The 24,205-nt window shown below is 43.8% G+C and overlaps 1 protein-coding gene across 2 annotated transcripts in view; it reads left to right on the forward strand.

Moving 5' to 3' along the window:
* The first annotated feature begins 550 nt into the window (after nt 1–550).
* Nucleotides 551–24,205, forward strand: part of PLPP3 (phospholipid phosphatase 3) — an 81,918-nt gene continuing 58,263 nt past the window's right edge. Inside the window, exon 1 of one of the 2 annotated variants that reach the window (XM_025427767.3) lies at nt 551–790. In XM_025427767.3, coding sequence (XP_025283552.1) covers nt 652–790 — 139 coding nt within the window. In that variant the 5' untranslated portion in view covers nt 551–651. The remainder of the gene's footprint in view (nt 791–24,205) is intronic. The other variant, XM_025427766.3, reaches the window with a different exon arrangement.

The raw sequence follows: 24,205 nt of genomic DNA on the forward strand, positions 1-24,205 counted from the left end.
GGATTCTCTGGTTTGAGAGTAACTTTTCCTTTTAGGATTTTTTTTTTTTTTTTTGGAAGGGGGTGGGGGAAAAATGTGGCCTTAATTATCCTACGTCTTAGGCTGCTTAAGGAAGGGGCTGTGCTTTCGGGATCTCCTCGGAGCCAAGTAAGGAGGTCCCTCTCTTTCCCTCTGTCTCTCTCTCTCTCTCTTTTTAAGAGGACCTCGTGCAATAAAAGTGCAGAAACAAACCCAGGCGACCACAACAACAGCAGCCGCGGCGGCAGCAGCAGCAGCAGCAGCAGCAGCAGCAGCAGGAGGAAGAGGGAGGAGGACAAATTGGGAGCTGGGGCAGGCGCTCCGCGGCGGCCGGGCTCGCAGCAGCTCCCCATTCATTAGGTGCGCGGCCGCCGAGGAAGGTGGCCGAGCGCTCGCCCGCCGCCCGCCCCCCGCGCCCCCCGCGCCCCCCGCGCGCCCAGCGAGTCCCCGCTCCCCGGCCCCGCGCACGCCCCGGGGGCCGCGAGCGCAGCGCCGAGGAGCGGCGGGGAGCGTCCCCGAGCAGCCCGAGCAGCCCGAGCAGCCGCGGCCGGGAGGCGGGCCGGACGCGCGGGTGTGTGGCTGCCGCCGCCGGGCGTCCTCGCGGGGCCCGAGGCTCGCGCCGCAGCCAGCGCCATGCAGAACTACAAGTACGACAAGGCGATCGCCCCGGAGAGCAAGAACGGCGGCAGCCCGGCGCTCAACAACAACCCGAGGAAGGGCGGCAGCAAGCGGATGCTGCTCATCTGCCTCGACCTCTTCTGCCTCTTTATGGGTGAGCTCTCCCCCGACCCCCACCCCCCACCCCCCACCCCGAGCCCCAGCTGCAGCCCCAGCTCCAGCTCCAGCTCCAGCTCCGGCCTCAGCTGCAGCCCCAGCTCCGGCCCCAGCCCCAGCCGCAGCCGCAGCTCCAGCTCCAGCTCCGGCCCTAGCTCCAGCCCCAGCTCCAGCCCCAGCTCCAGCTCCAGCCCCAGCCCCAGCCCCAGCCCCAGCCCCGGCGCCCGCCCTTCCCCGGGCCTGGGAGCGGGCGTGGGGGGCGCGCTCAGGCTCCCCCGGGCCACCGGCGCGCGGCCCCGCTGCAAGGTCCCGCGGAAGGTGCGGGGGGCGGAACCGTGAGCCGGGGCGGCGCGGAGCTCGCTGCCCCCGAGGACCTCCCGGGGCGCCGGGCCGCTGCCTGCTGTGCGTAAACACCCCAGCCTTCCGCTCCCGCCGCCTCGGCCCGGCCGGGCTGCAGCTAGGCTTTCCCCGGCTCCCCCCGCAGGTGGCGGGCTGGAAGGTGCGCCCTGATGCGGGCGCGGGGCGCCTACTGTGTGCCGGTGGTAGGCGGCGTCTCGGACGTAGTTTCTAGCAGCCCTCGGCCCGACTCTGTGCGGGATGGATGAGGAGCCCCATTTCACCGATTGGGAAACTGAGGCGCTGCGACTGGAAGCCCAAGATCAGGGTCGTGTCTGGGGCGCACGATTAACTGCGGTCTCAGAAACTTTTTCCAAACTAGTTGCATGCCCCCGTCCGAAGAACCGGTGGGCTCTTAAAAAAAAAAAAAAAAAATGGGGCTGGGGCGTGAGGAGCATTTATGAGCTTGCCGGGGGCGGGGGGAAGCTATTGACACGAATCTACGGGAGTTCCAAGGTTGAAGTCAGAGTAGAATTATTATTATTATTTTTTAAGCGATTCATGGTGTAATGGAAAGCGCCCAGGACTTCTCCTCTAGAGCCCTGCTACTCTGCCGCTTGCAGGGTGTGCACCTCCTTGCCTCCTGGGCCTCGGTTTCCTCATCAGTTGAGTGAGTGGCTTGAATTAGATGCTCTCCTAAGGCCCCTTCCTGCATTAGGAACTCGGATTAGGTCCAGGAGCTGTTTTGCCAACTCTGCTAACTGAAGAAACATCTGTGTTCCCAATTCAGTTCCCTTAAAATAGACTCCTGCACGGAGACCTAAGTCCCCTTTGAAATGGATTCGTCCGTGCAGATTGTGCGAACCCGAGACGTAGGGGGCCCGAGGGTACCCTCCTCTTGTACCTCGTGAGTCTTTCTGCAGCAAGGTCCTCACTGAGGTCCCTCTGCCCTCGGCTGCACTGTCCATAGTAAGTTTGGGAGTCAAAGGAAGATGGGACGCTTAGAATTATTATTAAAAAGGTAGGAATGGTCCCCTTTGGGTACAGAGAGACAGCTGCGGGTGGAGTTGTGCTCTGTGGAAGGGAAGAGGTGACTAGTTCAGGTGGCAAATCCCCCTCCCACCTCTCCATAGAAATGGGACATTAAGATGCTATGTAAAGGAATTGTCACTGGGGGGCCTGCCTTCCTGTGGGCCGCTGGCTTATTATCCTGCACAGTGGGAAGATTAGTATTTAAAGTCTGCTGCCAAGCTATTGAATTTTTAAAAGGCCCTCCCTGGTCCTGGGGGAGTACAAGGAGAACACTAAACACATTGAAGCTGTTTGCTGTAAACTTGTCTGGAGCTTCCCAGTGTTTACTGGTGTGTTTTGTTGGTGGTAAGGTAAACTCTTCCCGGCCAGGCCTGTGCTGAGTACCCTCCTACCTCCTACTTTGTGATTAGGAAAGCAAATCTAGAACACGCCTGACAGCCTTTGTACAGTTTCATTGTTCTCCTCCCCTCTTCCACTCTTCTGCTTTCAGAAGGCAGTCCCGAGAGATGGTGCATTCTTATTAATGGGAAAAGAAGTGTGAAGGAATTTGCAGGAGGACACACCTATCAGCTATAGTTTAGCCAGGGACACTGTTGTGCATTGAAGGTGCAAGTAACGTTTATGTTTGCACACTTCAGGTCATCTGCCCCCACTCTCCCCGTGTTTCCCCTGAAAGCTGACATTCTATCCCTAGCTATTTATTACATTTACTCACTGTTGGTCTGTTTGAATAAATGATTCTGTTTACCTCAAAAAGGTGGTAACTGGACCCTGCATTTTATTATGATGCACATTATAGCTATCTCTTTTAGGGGTATATCCTTGCCATTAAAAAAAAAAGTCAACAAAGTCATTTTCCAAGTAACTTATTATCAGTGTCTCCTCTACGCATAGACCAAAAAAACAACATCACTAATTTAATGCCTAACTTGCCTTTAGTAGGAAAAACTGTAAGGTAAATACTTGAGAAATATATGCAGAAGAACTCTGTTTGGTTTCCAAAAGAAAATTAATAACACGACATGTGATTTTAATATCTCCTATACAACAGTCTTAAAAAACTGTTTCTTCTTGGTTCACTTTTTGCCTAACACTGTCAGTATGATTTAATTTTTATACAGTTTATTGATCATATGGTCTGGATTACAGGGCACTAATATATTAAAAAAGAGAAACATAGTTTTCTGTTTATTCTCTCACAGAAATATATACCAAGCTTCATCTCCCTTGTATCTGGAAAAAATAAAAGCTGATGTGCTGCATTAAGTGTTATGTGAGTGGAAATATGCAGGCAGTTGAACTTGTTTCATGTACCTTCTTGGAATGTTAAATTCTTAGCAAAAAATAAAAGTCCACTCTTGTTTGAATGCCCAAAGAATCTGGTGACCGAGAACACCGAAGGGAGTTTACCTCCTGATGAACAGCTGTCTTTGCCAACTAATTGCTTTTATAAATACAGTTAAGAATCTTTGTGTGACATTCCTTTTGAAACGGATTTTGTTTTCCTTTCAATTACATAGTATGTACCGCCTCCTGGTTTTCATGCATTGGTTCTGGTGTACCAGGTGACAGGAGAGCAGCAGAGGATGTTCCCAGGCAAGAAGGGAGGAGCATCTTCTGTCTTTCTAAGCTCTTTTAGCCCCTTCTTAATATAAATGTGTGTTCTCTTTGCTATAATCTTTATGAAGAGATTATCTCCATTTCATAGGTGAGAAAACCATGTGTCAGAGAGGGGAGGCCCTGAGATGCACCCTGAAGTCGATTTGGGATTTGGGTCGATGCCTCATTCTCAGTGAGCAGGACTGGAGTCCATCTCCCTTTCAAACTCAAGATTCTTATCAGAAAATCCCGAGGCTGTTTGCAGAAGGTCCTGCCTCTCTGCATTTCCAAGTTACCCATTTGCGCCAAAGCAAATGGATAAAGGTGGTTGAACTCTCCTGGTCAGTGATACGGTCTTGTTGCTCCACAGTGTTGTTTGGATTTGGAACTGGTTCTGAGACTAAGTAATGCACAGATTTTTGAGGGCACTGTTTTACCCCATGGGCCAGTGGTTCCATAGAAAGAACACCGGCAGTACATGGTTGTAGCAAAATGTAGGGATTTGGTAAACCCGGGCTGAGCTTCTACGTCCCTGCTTTCCCTCTTTCCTGTCGCTCATCCCAGATATTTACTGAGTGCCTCCTTCCAACCCTTGCACTTGGAGGACTAAGCAGTTTTAGGCAGGTCCAGCTTTTCCTGTGTGGACTTTGCTCAAGGTCCTTCATCCTTTGGGTTCAGTTAGCTCATCTGCAAAACGGTTAGCAGAATGACCACTTCGCTATGTTGCTGTAGGGATCAGAAAAAGTCTTGGATGTGAAAGGTTTTTTTTTTTTAACCTCTCAAGACTTGGGCAAATAAATGCAACGGATTTATAACCTGAAGCCCTTTAAGAAGGTTTTGTGGTTATCTTCGTATATCATGTCTCAGGATCATAGGTAGATGAGACCATGAAATAAATATTCAGTAATAATACAGTGAAGACCATAGAGCTGCTCTTCAAAAAGGAGAATGTCCCATTTGCCCAGTAAGTTGAAGACGGATGATTTCCATTCATTTTGACTCTAGCTGAGAAGGCAGCCCCTAAAACTAAGCAGATGTCTTGAGCCAACTGGTCTTCACAGTGTAACCTGAGCCCTCTTTAGGGAAGGTTCTTGTGTTCAAAAAAACTGTTCCTCATTTGGTTTTTGATGCCAGAAGGTAGGTGAGCTGAACTTATACCAAGAGGGGTGGGAGGTATTTGAAGAAGCAGGTGCTTCATCAGTCTGAAAGGCCTGACTCATGTGCCATTCCCAACCAGGAAAGACAGTCAATGGGTGGAATATGATGAAACAGGGAAAGAAGTTCAGGCAGGTAAAAAATTAGAATTTGGATGCTCAGCATCCATGCTGTGTAATTTAGTGGTTCTAGAATGTTCTTGGCCTTTCTTTCTTTCTTTCTTTCTTTCTTTCTTTCTTTCTTTCTTCTTTCTTTCTTTTTTTAAAGATTTTATTTATTCATTCATGAGAGACACACAGAGAAAGAGAGAGAGAGGGTCAGAGCCATAGGCAGAGGGAGAAGCAGGCTCGATCCCAGGACTCCAGGACCACTCCCTGGCCTGAAGGCAGGCGCTAAACTGCTGAACCACCCAGGGGTCCCCTTCTTGGCCTTTTCTGATTTTCAGTTAAATGGATAAAATCCTAGAACTGGTTCCGTATATGGGCTACATAACATCATCTTGTGTTATTATTAAATTACTCACTTTTCTCTGGAAGGGAGGCAGTGTGGTATAGTGAAGAGATCAGGACTCTTACAGCCAGAAGCTTCAGGTTCCAGGTTGACCAATGCCACCATCTGGTGGTGTGCTTGTGGACAAGTTGGTTTTCTATGGATGGATCTCAATCGTTTTGTTTTTTTTTTCCATTGGTAAAATGACCGGTTGGGCAGGATCACATCTAATGTGTAAAGCTGCCACCCAGCATTCTGTGACAGATTTCTGGCAGAGAGGAATTGACACGTTTGTTGAGTGTCTCCCTTATGCATGCACTTTGCTTAGCTCTTCATTGTACATTACCTCCGTGAGTCACCGCAAAAGTGATGAGCTTACAAACGGGAGTTCTGGCCTTGGAGTGCCACTTTGTCGCTGCATAACTTTGAAGAAATTTGCTTGACTTTTCTGGGCCTGGGTTATTATTATTATTATTATTGCAATAGAGGGAAGGTACACAATCATCTTCTTAGACCTCTTCTGGCACTAACAGCTTTATGATTCTGTGCTGGTAGACATCCTGTGATGTAGAAACCCAGTCGTTCCATCATTCCTTCTGTTAGACTATTCATCATGAATTGTTAGATTTTTTTTTTGTTTTGACCAAAGAATTAATGCTGACAATTAGCTTATATTGGTATTCATTCTGGAGGGAAAGTAAATGCTCTTACTAAAGTTAACCCAATATGGCAAGAAACTAGCTAGATTTTTCCTTGGCCAAATGTGTCCTTTAACCTGCCTCTTGAAATGTATAGTACAGTTGATCATTGAACAATGCATATGACTTCTGACTTCCCAAAAACCTAAGAGCCTGCCGTTGACCAGAAGCCTTGTTGATAACGTAAACATCAATTTACCACGTATTTTGTATGTTGTATGTATTAGAAACTGTTCTTACAATAAAGTGAGCTCCAGAAAAGAAAACATTCTTAGGCAAATCCTAGGGAAGAGAATAGGCATTTATAATACTGCTGTATTTTATTGAAAAAAATCTGTGTGAGTGGACCCGTGTGGTTCAAATCTGTGTTGTTCAAAGTTCACCTGTAACCACAAACAAACAAGCCCGACAGGTAACTTTCCCCCTTTTTATTACTCTTTTGTTATGTTCACTAAATATGTGTTTTTAATAACTCAGTTTTGATAATTTAATCTACCCTGTGAACCACAGAATGCAGAAACAGATTTTCATTCAGTAACTGGTAAACTGTCCAGCCAAGCACCTTGCATGGCTTGGCCTACAGAAGGATAGGTAAGCCATGCTGACTTTTCCAGAATGGCTGAAAACTTCTATTTCCTCATCGTCCAAAAGGCCTAAGGTCTTTTTGTTTTGGGTTTTGGGTTTTGGGTCCCCCCCCCCCCCCCCCCTTAGCTCCTTCTTCCCCAGCTTCCTCTCATACTTGAGATATACCATGGAGGTATAGCTGTCTCTGGTGGGAGACTTTTCCACGTTTAGCCCTTTTTGATTTCCTGTCAATTTTTGATTCTTACTTTTGCCGTCTTGTGTGGTTTGGGCTCGCAAGCCCAGGTGGTCACACATCATGATGCTAATGACACCATAGTCAAGGACTTCTCTGTGTAGGCAGTTGTATTTATGGAGACACCCTACCTACTGTGTCAGTTCAACCAGTACATAGTATTTGAGGAGTCATAACTTACTTGGGGGATTTCTACTATTTCAACATTTTAAGAAACCCATCTAGAGTGAAATAGAGATGCTCAGGCTCCTTCTCAGGAGATTCAAATTCAGCAGGCTTTGGGTCAGGGCCTGGTATTCTGGATTTCATAAGCTTCTGATGATTCTCATCAGGCCAATCAGAGAATTGCTGTTGTTTAACAGCTGGCGTCTTAAGGGCAATTGGCTATGTCCTGAGGCTTTTTGTCCCTGGACTGAATGTTCTGGCACTTTTCACATTGTTAGGGTTTGTTCCTGCCTCCACCCCCCCTCGCCCTACCCCCACCACCCGGTTTGCGGCCAGCACACCTGTCTTTCAGCAAAGATAATGAAGCTTGTTAGAATTCTTTCAAAAGGAGAAATTGCTTCTGGGTGCAGGCCTGAAGGTCTCTGGTGATTTTTAGAGAAGGGACTTGGTGGTGTCTCCTAATTGCTTAGAGGCTGGGATTTTTATTTGTTTCTCGGTCTTAAACCGAGTTCTGTGTAGTGGAAGTTGACCACCCAGTGATCACTTTGGAAAAATGAGGTGTTAACTCAGTAAATATTTTCTTTTGAGATATTAAAATTTGTGTCTGAGTGAAAAGTGAAATGAATAAATGAGATTCTGAATAGAGCCTTTAAAAGATCAAAGTTAGCCTGGCAAAGTATTGTGGAAACAATACCAGCTTTGGATTCCCTTGGATCTGGGTGTGACTTGGGCAAAAAGTATTTCACCTTTTTAGTATTCAGTGTCCTCATCCAGAAAAGAAGCAAGAGACCTAGTATGGTGATGCTCAGCTTTGATCATGAATCTGAAAATGCTCTGGGAAGTTAAAAAGTATTCTATCATGATTATCAGGTATCATGTTGCTATTATTACTCAGAGTAATAGTAGTATTTTCCTTTCCATCCCAGTGTCCTTACTCTTGATGGTGCTATGAAATCCTCTCATTTTTTTTTTTTTTTTTGGCAGCAAAGTTGCCTGAAATATATTAGGGGAAAAAATTGTGAAGAGAATCCTAAGAAAAAACCAGGCGTCCAGAGGGAACGCAAATGTTTTCCATTAGCCGAAGAAAAGCAGTGGCAGGTTTTCTGACCCCATCTGGGAAAGTCACAAAGCAGGAACCTTGGTAGTCTTTGGTGGTTGCTTTCTTCTTCCCCTTTGAAAGGGACGTGGCCATGTCATTTTAAGAGAAGGACACATCCACCTTAGGAAAGGCGGGAGGGATTTGGGACAAATTGTCTGACTTAGGGTCAACTCTTATCTGTGTCTTTTGACAGCCCACAGAAAAATCTAGCTGAAAAGAACAGTCCGGATTGAAAATGACCAAAATACACATTCTCCAGGGCCCCGTCTGCATTTCTTGATCTAGGGAGGGAGTAGCTGTGCTCATTACCATACTGATTATTCAGGCCAACCATGTGGTTGGTATTGGTACCAGACTCCTTTCAAAGACAAGGAAACTGCAGCCTAGAGAGGTTAAGGAACTTGCCTACAGGTCTCCAGTGTTCAGTAATCATTCAGTTTTCCAGAGCTCTTGTCACCCTTAATCTGTCTTGCTGCTCACTTTTCAATGCAATGAATGCAGCTAAGACTCTCTCTTTTCTAGTTCTTTCATTTTATTAATTTCAATTACTTATTTACTTATTTTAAAAAAGATTTTATTTATTCATGAGAGACACAGAGAGAGAGAGAGGCAGAGACATAGATAGAGGGAGAAGCAGGCTCCCTGCAGGGAGCTGGATGCAGGATTCTGTCCTAGGACCCCGGGATCCTGGGCCTAAGCTAAGGCAGATGCTCAACTACTGAGCCACCCAGGTGCTCCCATTTCGATTTTATTGAGTCCAAATGTGTACAATATATTTTACAGGGCCCAACATAGGACACAAACAGGAGTCTTTTTTTTTTTTTTTAAGATTTATTTATTTATTTGAGAGTGTGTGCACCTATGCAGGAGCACAGAAAGTGGGGGGACGGGCAGAGGGAGAAGGAAGGGATATCTCAAGCAGACTCTGCACTGAGTGTGGAGCCTGACATGGGGCTCGACCTCACAACCCCGAGATCATGATCTGAGCTTAAATCAAGAGTCAGACACTTAACCAATTGAGCCACTCAGGTGCCCCAAGACAGATACGAGTGTTAAGGATCATGTTGGGCAGTGAGGAGGTAGGTATACATAAATCGTTGCAAAACAGCTTGGGGCATGTTTAATGAGCCTTTCTGCGAACAGCATAGAGAAAGTGCTTTTGGAATAGTTCTTCACTGCCTGGATTCATGGAATCTTTAGAATAATAAAGTAGATTGGAGTTGATGTTATCAACAATATCAGGGTCATATTTTAACTCAAGAACACAGGCCTCTTGTGGTGGGGCAGGTCGAGGTTGGAGTGGATGGGGGGGCTCAGGCTTTAGCCTCAGACAGATGGGGGAGCTTGCCTGCTGTTACTGGCGAGGTGCACTTAGGCAAGTCACTGAATGTCTCTGAGGCCTCTGTTTTCTCATTTGTAAACTGGAGAGTATGGGCTTGGTGGAGGTGTGAGGCTATGCCAGGCAGGTATGGTGCGTGGTGCTGGCCACTTAACAGATAGGGGCAGCTGCTGTCACCCTTGTCACCATATCTTACTCTGTGCCCTCGAATTGATATGAGGAGCCCGAAGCCTGACCTGGGTGGTGATCGTCCCATGATCCTGAAAGAGCAGGGCCTACTACCAGTGTCTTGCCTCTATACCATTTTGCTTTTCTGGTGCTGTTTACTTGGCAGTTTGAAACTGGTACCATCCATGAGGTCCAGTTCTCCAGAGAGCTATAATCTCTTCTTTCTCTTGGCTTTGTTACTTAAAAAGGAACAAGACAAACAAGTTAACTTTTAATCCAGATTGTCGGGTAAGAGTTCAGTGAGACCAGAGATACATGAAGCAAATTTGAAGGACGAGGCAGTTTCTTGATACCACTGTTCTTCAAACCGGCACTTGTTCTAGAAGTGCTTCTTACCAAAGATCCCTGCTGACTGATTTGAGTTTGAACGGGCACTCGCTTTTGCCAATGATGTATCGCAGGAGAGAAGAAAGAGAAACCCAAGGTTTCAAAGTTTTTGCTTTTTAAAAGCCTCTTGAGGTAGAAAATACTCTCATTTGACCGAGGAGGAAACAGATTAAATAATTTTCTCAAGGTCATTCATTAATTGGCGGTGCCAACATTCAAAAGAAAGCTAGGTCAGGTTCTCAAACATCCTTGTGGAACTATCCTTCCTTTAGACCGAGGTTTATAAGTTAGAATCTGCATTAAAATTCCCCAATTTCATACCAAACCAAACAACATACACAGGATTCAGTTGGAAGCTTTTGAAAGGAACTTGTTGATTTCTGTGTGCTTTGAAAGTATATGTTGCAATCAGAATATTGGTGGTAAGTGTGTTTTTGAGGTTTGTCACAAATTAACAAAATTATATGCTTAGAGAGTTTTGCAGAGAAATGCAAATCAGTATAAGCGCCTTGTCATAATAAGCAGTATGCTTTGGTTCCTGTTTACCTATCCCCAAAGCACATAATATACATAATTACATTGACACGAAGGAAGCTGTTCTCATTGATGGTTTCTTTATATCTGGCCCCCAAATTAGTTTGTGGTATCAATCAATGTAATTTCTAGAGAGCCTATTTAATTAAGTCTAAGTTTGTACTTGTCTTTCAAGTATCAGTCTGGTCTTCTGTGGATGTTTCTTGAGCACCTACTATGTGCTGGGCCCCCAGGGATTCTTGACCTTTAAGAATTCTCAGGCTGGCCAGTGGGAAACAGACTTGCATAGTTAAATCAACGAAGTGTTGCTGATGTGGAATGGTAGAGGGGCTGTAGCAGCAAAGTGAAGAGTGGGGAAGTTTGCCTGAGGGCAGGCATGGAGCTGGGTCCTGCCAGAGAAATCTTAGCTCACATGCCAGGAGAGGGGAGAGGGTAATCCAGCAAAGGGAGCAACAGGTGCTGAGCCGTGCATGCAAACACGAACAGATCTGGAAGGGGTGAGTATGAGACGCTGGAGTGCAGCCTTGTGTGGAGGATGTTGGAGATAAGGCTGGTGAGATAGGTTGGAGCCAGATTATGAAGGGGTGGGGGGCTGCAAAAGGCAGGCAGCTGAGGAACTTGAACTTTATTTTGGAGGACCAGCCGAGCAAATGAAATTTTATTTTTGTTTTCGTTTTCCTTTTTATTATGGAAAATGTCATATAGAAACCAAACACCGTGTATACCTAGGAGTGGAATTGCCAGGTCATATGGTAAGTCCATGTTTCACTTTTTTGAGGAACTGCCAAATTGTTTTTCCATAGCGGCTGCCCCATATTTTAGAAATAGCGTGACATTAGTTGAAATATGTAAGGAAAAAAAAAGTTTTATGGACAACATTTGGAATTAACATATTCATGAACAGTTTTAAGAGAGGGTTCATCTACTCAGTTGTGTACTCAGTTGTGTTCGAGATCGCTGCGTTTGGGGAGAGGGAAACGGGAGAGAGAGGAGGGGACCAGTAACAGGGAGGCAGAGCTGGACCGTAAGCATTGGAAACAGAGAAGAGAAGGATGGGTAAGAAGGATGACAGGTAGCTCCAGATCTCCTGAGTGGGAACCTCGGAAGAGTGGTGCTGCCATTCATTCCCTCCACAAACACTTCCAATGCAGTGTTTATAGAAGGCTTAATGAAATCCATCTTGTAGGATTACTGAAATGCTTCGTGGTCATGGCCTTACTAGGCAGATGAAGCTATATGTTCTCTTCCACCACCAACCCCCCCCGCCCCCCACACACACACTCTGGAATTTCTTAGTTTCTCAAATGCCCCTTAGAATAAATGGGCCATTGGAAATCCTCCTGGTTTAGAGAAACAGTTTTTCTTGGGTTGTAATGGTATTTTAAAAACAGTGTTGTTGAGATATAATTCAGGTACCATATAATTCAGCCATTTAAAAAGTATAGTTCACTGGCTTTTGATATATTCTACAGAGTTGGGCAATCACCACCACTACTGATTATTTTATTTTATTTAATTTTATTTTATGATTTTATTTATTTATTCATGAGAGACAGAGAGAGAAAGAGGCAGAGACACAGGTAGAGGGAAAAGCAGGCTCCTTGCAGAGAGCCTGACATGGGACTTGATCCCAGGTCTCCAGGATCACACCCTGGGCTGAAGGCGGCGCTAAACCGCTGAGCCACCCCGGCTGCCCACCACTACTGATTTTAGAACATTTTCATCACTGCAAAGCGAAACTCGTACCAGTTAGCAATCACTCTCCATTCTCCCTTCTGGTCCTGCCATCCCATAGCAACCACTGATCAACTCTTTGGGTCTACATACTTGCCTGTTCTTGACATTCATGTAAGTGAAATCATATAATATGTGGTCTTTGTGAATGGCTTCTTTCACTCGAGATCATGTGTGCAAGGTTCATCCATAATGTATCACCTATGGACAGCATGTTCATTGAGCATGTACCAGTACTTTATTTGGCTTTATTGCCAACTAATATTCCCTTGTATGGGCATACCACATTTAGTTTATACATTTATCAGTCTATAGACGTCTGGATTTTTTCCACTTTCTGGCCACTGTGAATAATGCTGCTATGAACATTCATTTACAGATTTTTTTTTGTGTGTGGACATACATTTTCAGTTCTCTTGGGTATCTATACCTAGGAATGGTGACTCTGTGTTTAACTTCTTAAGGAAACTGCCACTATTTTCCATAGTGGCAGCTGTGCCATTTTAGAAATATCTTAAGATTAATTAAAATATGTAAGGAGAAAACACAAAAGTTTTACCAAAGTCCTTGGAATTAACATATTCATGAAATCACTCTGGTGTTGCTTTGTTCTTTGAGCCATTTTCCACAAAGAAGCAAACTTTTTAATCAGTTCACTACTGTCACTGGGTTTAAGATGAGTGAGCAGAGAACAATAAAGCTGATTGAGAAAAAGATGCTGGGTGGTCAGCTAAACCCGCTCACCCGCTGAGTAACATACTTCCACAGATGGGGATGTCACTAGCAGATTCCTGCCTCAGCAACATGAAAACAAGCCTTAGATCCTCAGTCTCTTGAACAGTTAAAAGTGCAGATATTAATATTAAGACCTTCATATTCCTAGGATCTGTTTTAAATATTTTTTAAGACCATGAAATGGAACCGTAGTTTCTTTTCTTTCTTTCTTTTTTATTCATGAGAGGCACAGAGAGGGAGGCAGAGACATAGGCAGAGGGAGAAGCAGGCCGCCCCATGGGGAGCCCCATACGGGACTCTATCCCAGGACCTCGGGATCACTACCTGAGCCAAAGGCAATTGCTCAACCACTGAGCTACCCAGACACCCCTGTTACCTTCATTTTATAGAAATGAGGTTCAGAGACGTTAAAAGATCACTTCTCAGAGTTTCTGTGGCAAGTGACTTGCAGTGTGGGGGTCAGACCTAAGCAGTGTGACCCGTTGGGCCATCCTTCACCACCAGGCTCTACAGCTTTCTGGTGCTTCTGAAGCCCCTTTTGTCCACACTGCTCCATGCAGCTTTCACATTGGTGACACATGACAGTTTGCCCAAAATGAATTAGACTTGGGATTCTCACCCTGAACTCTCTGAACCTGTTAAGGTTTATTAGAACAATTATGGGGCATCTTACCCTATTTTCAGTACTTCAAAAATAGCTAACATGTGCTATAGGTTTACCAGTGTGCATCTAGTCTAGACTAACTCAGAGCATCAGGCCCTGCCTAGACTAGTCAAAGCATTGGCATTCTGTGCTGTGACTTAAATGTGGAAGGACATCTGTTCGCTCACTCAGGTCTTGTTAGTTGTTTCCACTAAACAGGAGATGAGATTGGCACTTTCTATGCTTTGATTAACAAAAGTAGAGAAATGACTTAAAATATAGTTTACTTGATAAGTGAAGACATCTTTCAGACATCACTGATGGTCAAGAAGGAAGGGGTAGGTATCTTCGGTAATAAAAAGGTTGGCCATCCTAGAAGAGATAAGCCACTCTGTGAATTTAGAGAGGAAGACACGAGGTCACAGGAAGATGGCCTGATGGGAAGAGGGGCTTGAACTAGACCGTATCACTCACATCAGGCAGCAGTAATGGGTTGCTCCATTAGTGACCTTTTTTGTACCATGGACTTGATCTGCTGTCCTTGTGGTTTTGCATAGCCCTTGGGTCACACTGAGAAATTGTGAGCTTCTCTGGTTAGTGGCTGTGGGCACAGCACCTTCATTAAATGTGGCAAATAGAACTTCTACTAGTAGCCTCTTCCCCACAAATGACCCACATTGTTGTAGAGTTGGCAACCACTAACAGTAAGTGGCAGAAATGCTTGTCAGCCACACAGTAGATTTCATTAGACACTTGCCCAAAGTAGCTGTTTTGGTCAGTTCGGGCTGCATAGGTTTGTGGGGAAGAATGACCTAATACATTAGTTCTCATCATTGCATTTGTCTTGCTATGCTCTTGGCCTTGATGGACGTTTTGATTAAATACATAGTGTTATCTTTTGAAGCAACTGCACATAATGTGATTAGAGGGAATTATTTCCAGCAGGCTGAGATTTTAAAAATATTTCCAAGGGTGTTATCAACTTACATCAGAGTCTTTTGTTTAGTGGGCTTCACGCTTAAATCTCTTTGGAGAGTGACTCCTGTAACTAGGCAGGAGGGATGATGGGCTCTACTCAAACAAGTAAACCATTGCTCTGGAAGATCTGTATCATAGGCATTGGGTGAATGCATGATTCTCAGGAGCTGGCTGGAAAATTAAAATATACTTCTTGGGTCAAAACATTAAAAATACTGGGTGCTTTCAATCCCATGGAGAAATAGCCATCTTGATTTTTGGTTTAATTTTCCTAGGGCCATTGATGGTTGATGAACCTTTAATTAAGATTTTGAAAAAAAAAAAAAAAGATTTTGCCTTAAATTGGATGTTTGCAGCAATTGTGTTGGCCTCAGCTATGAAATCCAGTGATTATTAGTTAATAATCTATTTCAGTGAATGGCTCCATCAAATGATAATGTGTACATCTGAAAACTAGAATGTAGATATCCATTTTTGCCTCAGTTTCTCTCATTTTGATCTCTAGCTGCCTAAACCTTGAAAGCTAATAAAGCACAAATACCACTACACCCAAGGTATCATTGTCCAAATGCCAACTGGAAAAGGGCTAGGAAAAGAGCATTTTTGAGCCCTGTGGTATAGGGCATATCTTTGTATCTCATCAAATTGTATAATGCCGAAGAGGAGATACTGCTGTAACTGGTTTTTACAGAAGAAGCAGTTGCCCTTCAGAGGGGTGGACAGGCTTGCTGGGGATTCTGCTGCTGGAAAGTGGTCGAGTGCCTGGGATAAGAACCAGCCAACACCTAGGCTCTTTCTTCCAACAGTGAAGACTGGCATTGGACTTTGTACTGACTTCTATTTTCAATAATAAGCTTATGAAGCAACTAAGCCAGCCAGAAAGTTTTAAAATGAAATTATCAGGCCTTGTAAAGTGTTCCAAGTGTGATTTGGGATTTAAAGCCTTTCGCCCATTTTAGTTTTGCCTGTTTCTTTGTAAAATTCCTGGAGGACAGAGATTAGACTCAAAACCTTCAGGCTGCAAGGGGGAAGGGCATGAATTTTGCTGAGTATTTCTCTGGCAGGCAGTAATGCAAGGGGCTTTACGGGCATTATTAGCTGACTTGAATTTCACAACAACCCTGTGAAGGAGGAGATTGGAGTTCATTTTAGTTTTCTCTGAACTTAGCCAGCAATGCTGGTCTTAACTCCTTTTGGTGACACACTGTATTAATAATTCAACTAGTTAATCACTAGCAGAGATCATTTACTAAGATTCCAGGGCAAGTGCTTTGCTGAAATCTACTTTGAGCTGGTCACTCCTGCCATGCGTCCACTTTTGCTGGAAATCTGTGGGAGCAGCTCAGCTCCAGTTCTGTAGAGCATCAGACAAGGACAGGCCACGGCCGAAGGATATTTTGCCGATTTCATATAGAAACAGATATTGAAATGGGGAGGGATAGCGACTTCTCATTCTATTGTTGCTCCTTCTCACCAGTCTTCTCCAAAGGAGTTAAAAAGGCAGGGAAATGCAACATTTTGAGTGAAGTAGCCTACGCTTTGGTTACGGGCTCTGTGTATTTCCCAGGCTATTGTAGGTTTCCTATTCATCTGGGATTTGAATGGTGGTGTGATTAGCATGAGAGCAAGTGTATAAAGTAGGTCTTTTTCTCCTTTTCCTAAAAGAAGTTTTGTGGCATTTCTTTTTCTGACAGAGTTGGCATGAAGCTTTGACAAACACAGACCCATGGAAAAGTTAAATAGGACTTAGCGCAGACCCATTTTGTACAGATCCTTCGCACTTAGAATGCAGAGCAGCGAAGCAGCCGGGAGGCACCTCGGCTCATAGAGTCATAGCAAGGGCTGTTGCTCTACTGTAGACCAGTGATGGATGGGAAATAACCCACAGGACCAATGGGAAAGTGCATTCTTGGCTATTGACCAAAACTACAGATGAAGACATTCCTGGGACTCTCTCTGTCTTATCTATCCTTCAGTATTTATTGAGATAAATACAAAGGCTGAAAGAGGTACAAAGAATTATAAGAAGTAGATCCTGCCCTGGAGGGGCAGGTGAGAAGATGAGAGAGACACACACAGTCTGTTGATGGAGAAAACAGCCGGGTGTCTTGAATGAAAAAAAAAAAAAATAACAATAATGTTTAATTATTATATTATTATGTTATCATATAATATAATAATATTATTATTTGAAGTTGAATGGAAAATTAAATGAAAAACTTATAGCATGGAGTGTAGGGGCAGCTCTGTGCTGATCTTGGGCTCTGTTCCCCGCTTTGCTGTATTGGCTGGGGGACCCTGGCAAATCACTGCTACTTTAGGAATAATACAGTGGGGGAACTGTACATTCCCTGCCTACCTCCTAGGGCTATTGAGACCACAGGCTATGGTGTCACAATATATAGGAAAATGCTTTTGGCTGTAAAGCCATATCTGTGTTGTGCAAGGAATAGATAATATATTTTGTATTTTCTGAATTTGTTCTCTCCTCCATTTGCCTTGTTTCTCATTTTAGGTGCATCCTGTCACATACCTGTGGCTGAACGTATTTCTTTAGAGGTTTCGTTTCTAGGGTGATATTGTCTCCTCTCCCATATTTCCTTTATGCATTAAGCATACAGGAGTCATTTCATTTTTTTTTTAAGAATTTTATTTATTTATTCATGAGAGACATAGAGAAAGGCAGAGACACAGGCAGAGGGAGAAGCAGACTCCATGCAGGGAGCCTGATATGGGACGTGATCCCAGGACTCCAGGATCACAACCTGAGCTGAAGGCAGACGTTCAACCACTGAGCCACCCAGGTGCCCCACAGGAGTCGTTTCTTAAAACTGCAATTCTGATCAGTCCTTCTCTGCAGACCAGGACTTTTAGAACCTTTTATTGACTACAAATAAACTTTTAAGTATATTTGAGACCCTTCTAAATCAGAACCCAGCCAACCTTTCCTGCTCTTCCTTTATTCCCTTCTCCACTGTTCATACCCTTGTGCACACATCTCCATTCTGTGGCCAATCCAGGTACTTTCCCACTGTCACTCTTTCTGTTCTATAGGTGCTACCTACCTCACGATACACACTCAGTTCACATGCAGCCCCTTCTGGGAAGCCTTTCTTGATTTCCTCTGGGCAGAATTAAACCTACTTTGGGCCCTCATAGCACTTTGTGTTGATCTTTCTTAGGTAGAAAATTTTGATTTGTTTTCAATTTTGTGCAGTTCCATCTTAATAGGATATGACTTCCTGGTGTATAATAGATGTTTAAAATTTTTTTATTAAAGAAAATGGGGGGACAGCCCAGGTGGCTCAGCAGTTTAGTGCCGCCTTTAGCCCAGGGCATGATCCTAGAGACCCGGGATCGAGTCCCACGTCAGGCTCCCTGCGTGGAGCCTGCTTCTCCCTCTGCCTGTGTCTCTGCCTCTCTCTCTCTTTCTCTCTCTCTCTCTCTGTCTCTCTCTGTCTCTCATGAATAAATAAATAAAATCTTAAAAAAAAACTTATTTAAAAAAAGTAAAGAAAATGGGAGATGTAGGAGGGGAAAGGGGTAACTAGGTGATGGGCATTAGGGAGGGCACGTGATGTGATGAGCACTGGGTGTTATATGCAACTGGTGAATCACTAAATTCTACCCCAGTAACTAATACTACACTGTGTTAACTAAATTGAATGTAAATTAAAAAAAGATTTTTTAAAAGAAAGATGCTTTCAAAAAATTAAAGAAGATGTCAACAAAAAGTTATTTTAGAAAATAGAGACAAGAAGCAAGAAGAAAAACAACACTTTTGCTGTCTCTACTACCACATGGTAAGGTAGCCATTGGCAGAGTACAGTCTTCTTTCTATAAATAGCTACGTTATTATTAAGTATAATTATAAAGCCTAACAGTGGATTACTTAGTATGGACTTCCTGCAAGGGAGTGTGATGAAATGGAAAAAAAAAAAAAAGCCTTTGTGGCTAGAGTCTGTAACAGCCCATCATCAAGTACTAACAAACTTGAGAGAATGGAGTGTGTAATGAAATTAAATCAGCTAGATATTTTGAGTTCAATTTTGCATTCGTACAGTGTTTTGAACTTGGTCAACAGAATGAATTTGTACTAATGATGATAGCTTCCTTTAAAAAAGAAAAAGAAAGAAAAAGAAAGAAAGAAAGAAAGAAAGAGAAAAATTTAACTTACCTTAAAAGCTAGGGCTGTTTTTAGAATGAGATTTTTCTCATCTGGTCCTGCTTTAGGTAGGGTTTTGCATGGAGAGAGCAGAAGCCTTCTGCAGAGGAAAATTGCCCAAACTGAGGATACGAAATCTGCATTTATGTCCTAGGGTCACCTTTGCCAGGTAACTTTCTCTATCTGTAACTGTTACCTTAAAGGTTATATCAATATGAAATCCATCTTCTAATTTTAACCCAGTATCAGCTATGTTTGATACTGTGTTCTTTAGTAATTAGTACCATTATTAATAATATTAATAAGTTTTATCATTAAAAGCTCCAGAATAAATGGTCATGATGTGTCATTTCAACAAATATTCCTTGAGCATCTTTAACATGCCAGGTACCGTGCTTGGTGTCAAGATCTAATGATGAATTGCATGTGGTCCCTGCCTGTGAGTCTTCTAGAGTGGACACTGGTAGATACAACTCTAGAAGTACAACGTGGACATTGCACAGAGGTAGCAGATTGATTTGGGAGGCTGAACACAGTCATATCACAGTTGTTTGGACGGTGAATTGGGAGAATGCTGTTGGGCACCGTTGTCAAATAAGGCCTTATGCCAGCAGAGTGGTTCTGTCTCGGCTCTGACTAGTCCTGATAACCACGCTTTAGAAAAATCTTAGAATGCAGGAGGTGGGAGGGCCCAAACATCAAGGGTTTTTCCCCTGCCTACCTTTATCTTATGGATAGGAAAACTAGGCTAAGAGAAGTTAACTGTTTTGGAAAATGGGCAAAATCCAGAAGAAATAAAACCCTTACCATGTGCAAATTCAAGTTTAAATCCAGTAAGTACCATATTTTGCTTACTTATTTAGTAACCATATTTTAAAGCATCCCTGGATGCTTTTTTTGATTATTCTGCAAACCAGATATTGGCCCCATGTGTCAGTAATCTGCAAAGCCTTTTAAACCTTAACACAACATCCCAAAACATAGTAATATGTTCTATGGTAAAAAAAATTTCCAAAAATACGATTATGCTAAAAGGGAATAACCCTCTCATCCATCAGCCCTCTAAATTTGACTCCCCAGAGGCATCTACTGTTTAACAGTTTCTAGTTCCCGCCAGCCTTATTTTGAATGTGCAGGTATTCTTAGTGACATCCACCTTCAGCCATATATTCTCTCACTGTTTCCTAGATACACCCCACAGATGTCTGCCTTCTGGCCTTTTATTATGTCTTCCCTCTTTAAAGCACTCTCCCCTTCCTCTCTGTCTGTGGGAAAGTATCCATTCTGATGGCTGGTGTCTGCTCAGCCCACTCCCTCACTACACCTACCTTGGGGTACTTTCACCCCCCACCCTCATCTCAAGTCATCTCAGCTCTGACACTAGTTAGTGACCTTAGGCAGAACACTTACCCTCTGTTGGTCTAATATTCCTCACCTAAATAATGGGGCAGTTGGATTGGATGGTCAACTCAGGATCTGCTGAGGTCATAAAACATAAAAGACTACAGCTGTGGACACTACACTACACCACACCTGGTGGCTCAGTGGTTGAACATCTTTCTTCAGTTCAGGTTGTGATCCTGGGGTCCTGGGATGGAGTCCTGCATCAGGCTCCCCACGGGGAAGCTGCTTCTCCCTCTGCCTCTCTGTGTCTCTCATGAATAAATAAAATCTTGAAAAAAAAAAAAAAGATTTGTTGAATGACACCTCATGACCATTCTGGAGCTTTTAATGATAAAACATTAATATTAATAATGGTACTAATAATGATACTACCAAACATAGCTGATGCTGGGTTAAAATTAGAGGAAGATAGATTTCATATTGACACCTAGCATAGTGCTTAGTTAGTTGGGAATCTTGACTATATTGAATGGCTGAATCCTGTCACAGGGTTAACATAAGGGGAGAGATGAAGAGATTCATCAAACAAGTTCCTCGCACTTAACTCTTGCCTGAAGTATTAACCTTTAAGAAGCAGTGTGGCACAGTAGAAAAAGGATGTATGTCTTGGGGGGCAGCTCTGGGCTCAAATCCTGGTCCCGCCATTGGCTAGCTCACAACTTGAGGCAAGGGTCATAACCTTTCAGAAATTCAGTTTCCTCATCTGTAAAATGGGGACAGTTATTTGTATCTTAGAGGTTGTCCCAGGATTGGAAGGTGCCTGGCAGACAGCAGACTCTCCCACATTCATCTCTGTCCGGCCCCCTAAACTTTTTGTGTGGAAACTGTTATCTGTCCCAGATAATTGGCAAGCTTTAGAACAAATAAGCGTGTAAGAGTGCTACCTGGATTTATAGCGTGTGTAGTATACAAAGTATGGATTAGATGTAGTTTATCTGATCTTTGAAAAGGAGCTTTGGAGTCCTTCCAGAGAATCCTCTGGCAGCTGCACAGATGTAGCTCCTTTTCCATGGGCATGCTCACCCCGAAGCTGAAGGAAGGTGTTTTCCAGTTGGGAGAGCGCACGCTGGGAATTCATCTTTAATGCATTCCAGTGTTCTGAGGCAAAACTTGCCTGAGAGATTAAGCTGAGCATATTAACCAATATCATTTAAAGTTGATTAAAACTATCATCTTAATTAAATACAAGAGAACAAGAAGTTCTCAGTCTTCTGGTAGCAATTAAAGACTAAAGAGTCAATTTGAAGTTGTTTTTGCAACTCTTAAAATAATACTCCCCCTCTCCCCCCGCCCTCCCATGAAAAGAGTTCCTTAGCTATAGACGTGCCCTCACATTGAGGTTTTTGAAAGCTGTTAGGACTACAAACCTGCTGGCAAGGCCTTCTGCTGCCAAGGCATCGGAGCTCTCAAAAGCAAGAGGGTTCAAGCTCAGGATACGCCGATTTGGAAAGAGGGCCCAAACAAAGGGCCTTTTGAGGCAGGAAACGGGGCTTTGGCTGGGCACAGAGCAGTGTGGGATTGGAACAGCGCCCCGGGACTTGCCGAGGAGAAGAGGGACTATGAGATCGATGGAGGAAGTATAAACTTTCTCCATACAGTGAGAGTTTATTCCAAAACCCTCGAAAGTTGGTCTCAGAAGCTGTTATCTTTCCTGTCAGCTAAATCAACGTGCCTGTAAAATGTGGACTTAATACCATTATATGTCTTTTAGCAAAAAAAGGGAAATGATCCATGAAGGCACACACAGACTCGACCATGACCCTCCTTCCCGCTCCACCCAAACAGGTTTTTACACTTGCCCTTCCCTGCACTGACACTTCTAGTACTCATCTTCACAGATTCACAGCAGCAAACTGACCAACAGATTGAGCCCCGCTGGGACAGATCAGTTAGAGGAGAGTTGGAAACGTGGAGAAGACTCAGGGAGGTAACTCAAGGAAGAGAAAATAGGTTCTGGTGGATTCTAGGCTCCATTTTCCCCCCATCCTTCATTTGTATGTGTCTCAACTGTACCTACTAAGCAAAAACTTCCGTGAGTAGTAAAGACCTTCCTGTCAACTGCTTGGTAAGATTCGGGGAGGAGGTTGGGGGATGGGGTTTGGTATACAACAGTGGGAACAGCAAAAGGAAATGAGTGGGTTTAGTAGAACCATTGGCAACAGAAGTGATTCTGGGAGGGCCTAGGTCTCCTGGGACCATCATCTAGAAGAGGTTTGGTGGCTCTAGGTCACACATGTGGAAAACGGAGTTTTCTGGAACAGATGGGGCCCAGAGCTGTGAGCAAGAAGGGACAGGTTTTTCATAGACTGGTGATCTTAAATGTTTCCTTTGTACCCCCAAATGTGCATCAGTAATGTAGCCCATGCCGAGTGCCATTTTGAGAGTCAAGATCTAAGCTTGTCCATCCTCTGCCTTGTAGCATTGTTTATGGGGCAGTTAACTACCCTTGTTCCTACATAGTAGTTTTACAGACATGCCCAACGAGCAAATGCAAACACACTGGATGGAATTCAGAGGTGCCAGGGCCTTGAACCCGCATACAGGTGAGGCGATCCTAACATTAGCTAGATGTGGTCATGAGATGTGGGGACAGCGTGTCTCCCTCTTTCAATTCTCACTGCAGGTGGTGTTTTTGACAACTGGAGTTAATCAGAGAAGTAATAACAGCTGATTGGTTTTTTGAACAATGACATTTAGAAGAAAAGTTTCTGATGTGCTTATAGGCCTCTGGACCCCAGAGGCAACTTTTCTTTCCCTCTTTGAATTAGAGGATTTTGCACAGATTAAAATTTGGAGAAAATACTACACTCCTATATACATTTGGAGAGGTGTAGAGGATAAGCATAGCCTTATATAGAACCTTGACAGTGAAACTGAGGCAGGGGCATTCTGTTTATTTTCATATTCCTAATGCCCAACTCGGGGCTTGATCTATAGAAGTTGTTCAGTAAAAAAGGAAAAAATTGAAAAACTCAAGTATTTTAACATTTGCATAAATCCTTTAGCTTTTTTTTTTTTTCTAAATCTATGGGTTTGTTTTTACTACTGATGTTTGAAACTACCCAAAATTTGGGGAAAAGGGAGAAAATCACCCATAATCCATTACCTACCCAAATGTTATTACCATTTGGGCATATTTCCTTTTAATTATCTTTATTTCATTTTCTTTCAATTATTTAGGTATAGATACATATGTGTGTGTGTGTATGATTTTCTTTGTTGCTGAAAATTGCCTTAGAGTTATTTCTCTTTACAGTCATTCAGAATTAAGGATTACCCTTTAATCACACTGATTTCTCTTCATTCCCTTTTGCTTTCCTTGTCTTACTCCCCCAGATTTGAAGTTTCTAGGGCAGGTACTGTTGCCCCTGCTTGCTAAGGCTGCTGTAACAAAATATTGCAAAGTCAGTGGCTTCAACAGCAAAAACATATTATCTTACAACTCTGGTGCCTACAAGTCCAAGACCAAAATGATGCAGGACAGTTCCTTCTGAAGGTTGTAAGGGAGATGTTCCATGTTTCTCTTCTTGGCTGAAGATGGTGGTCCTCATGTGAACATGGTGTCCATTCTGTACATCCTATATGTGTGTCTCTATGTCCAAATATCCCCTTTTAGAGGGTCACTTGTCACATTGGATTAGGATCCACCCTAATGACATCATTGTAACTTAATTACCTCTGTAAAGATCCCATCTCCAGGTAAGGTCACACCCTGAGGTGCTAGGGCCAGAACTTCAACTATGAATTTGGGGGAGGAAAAGGGACACTCCAAGCCATAGGATCCCTCCACTTAGATGCAGAGAAAATGAGGGAGGCCCAAGTCAAGTAGCTTGAGATTTGAACTTAGGCTTCTGTGACTCTGAAATGTGCCTTATCATCACATCCTGTTTTCTACCCATGAATTGAAAATACCGTGAACAAAGAAAAAAAAATTAC

The sequence above is a fragment of the Canis lupus genome, chromosome 5, assembly GCF_003254725.2.
Source record: "Canis lupus dingo isolate Sandy chromosome 5, ASM325472v2, whole genome shotgun sequence".
Classification (NCBI taxonomy): Eukaryota; Metazoa; Chordata; class Mammalia; order Carnivora; family Canidae; genus Canis; species Canis lupus.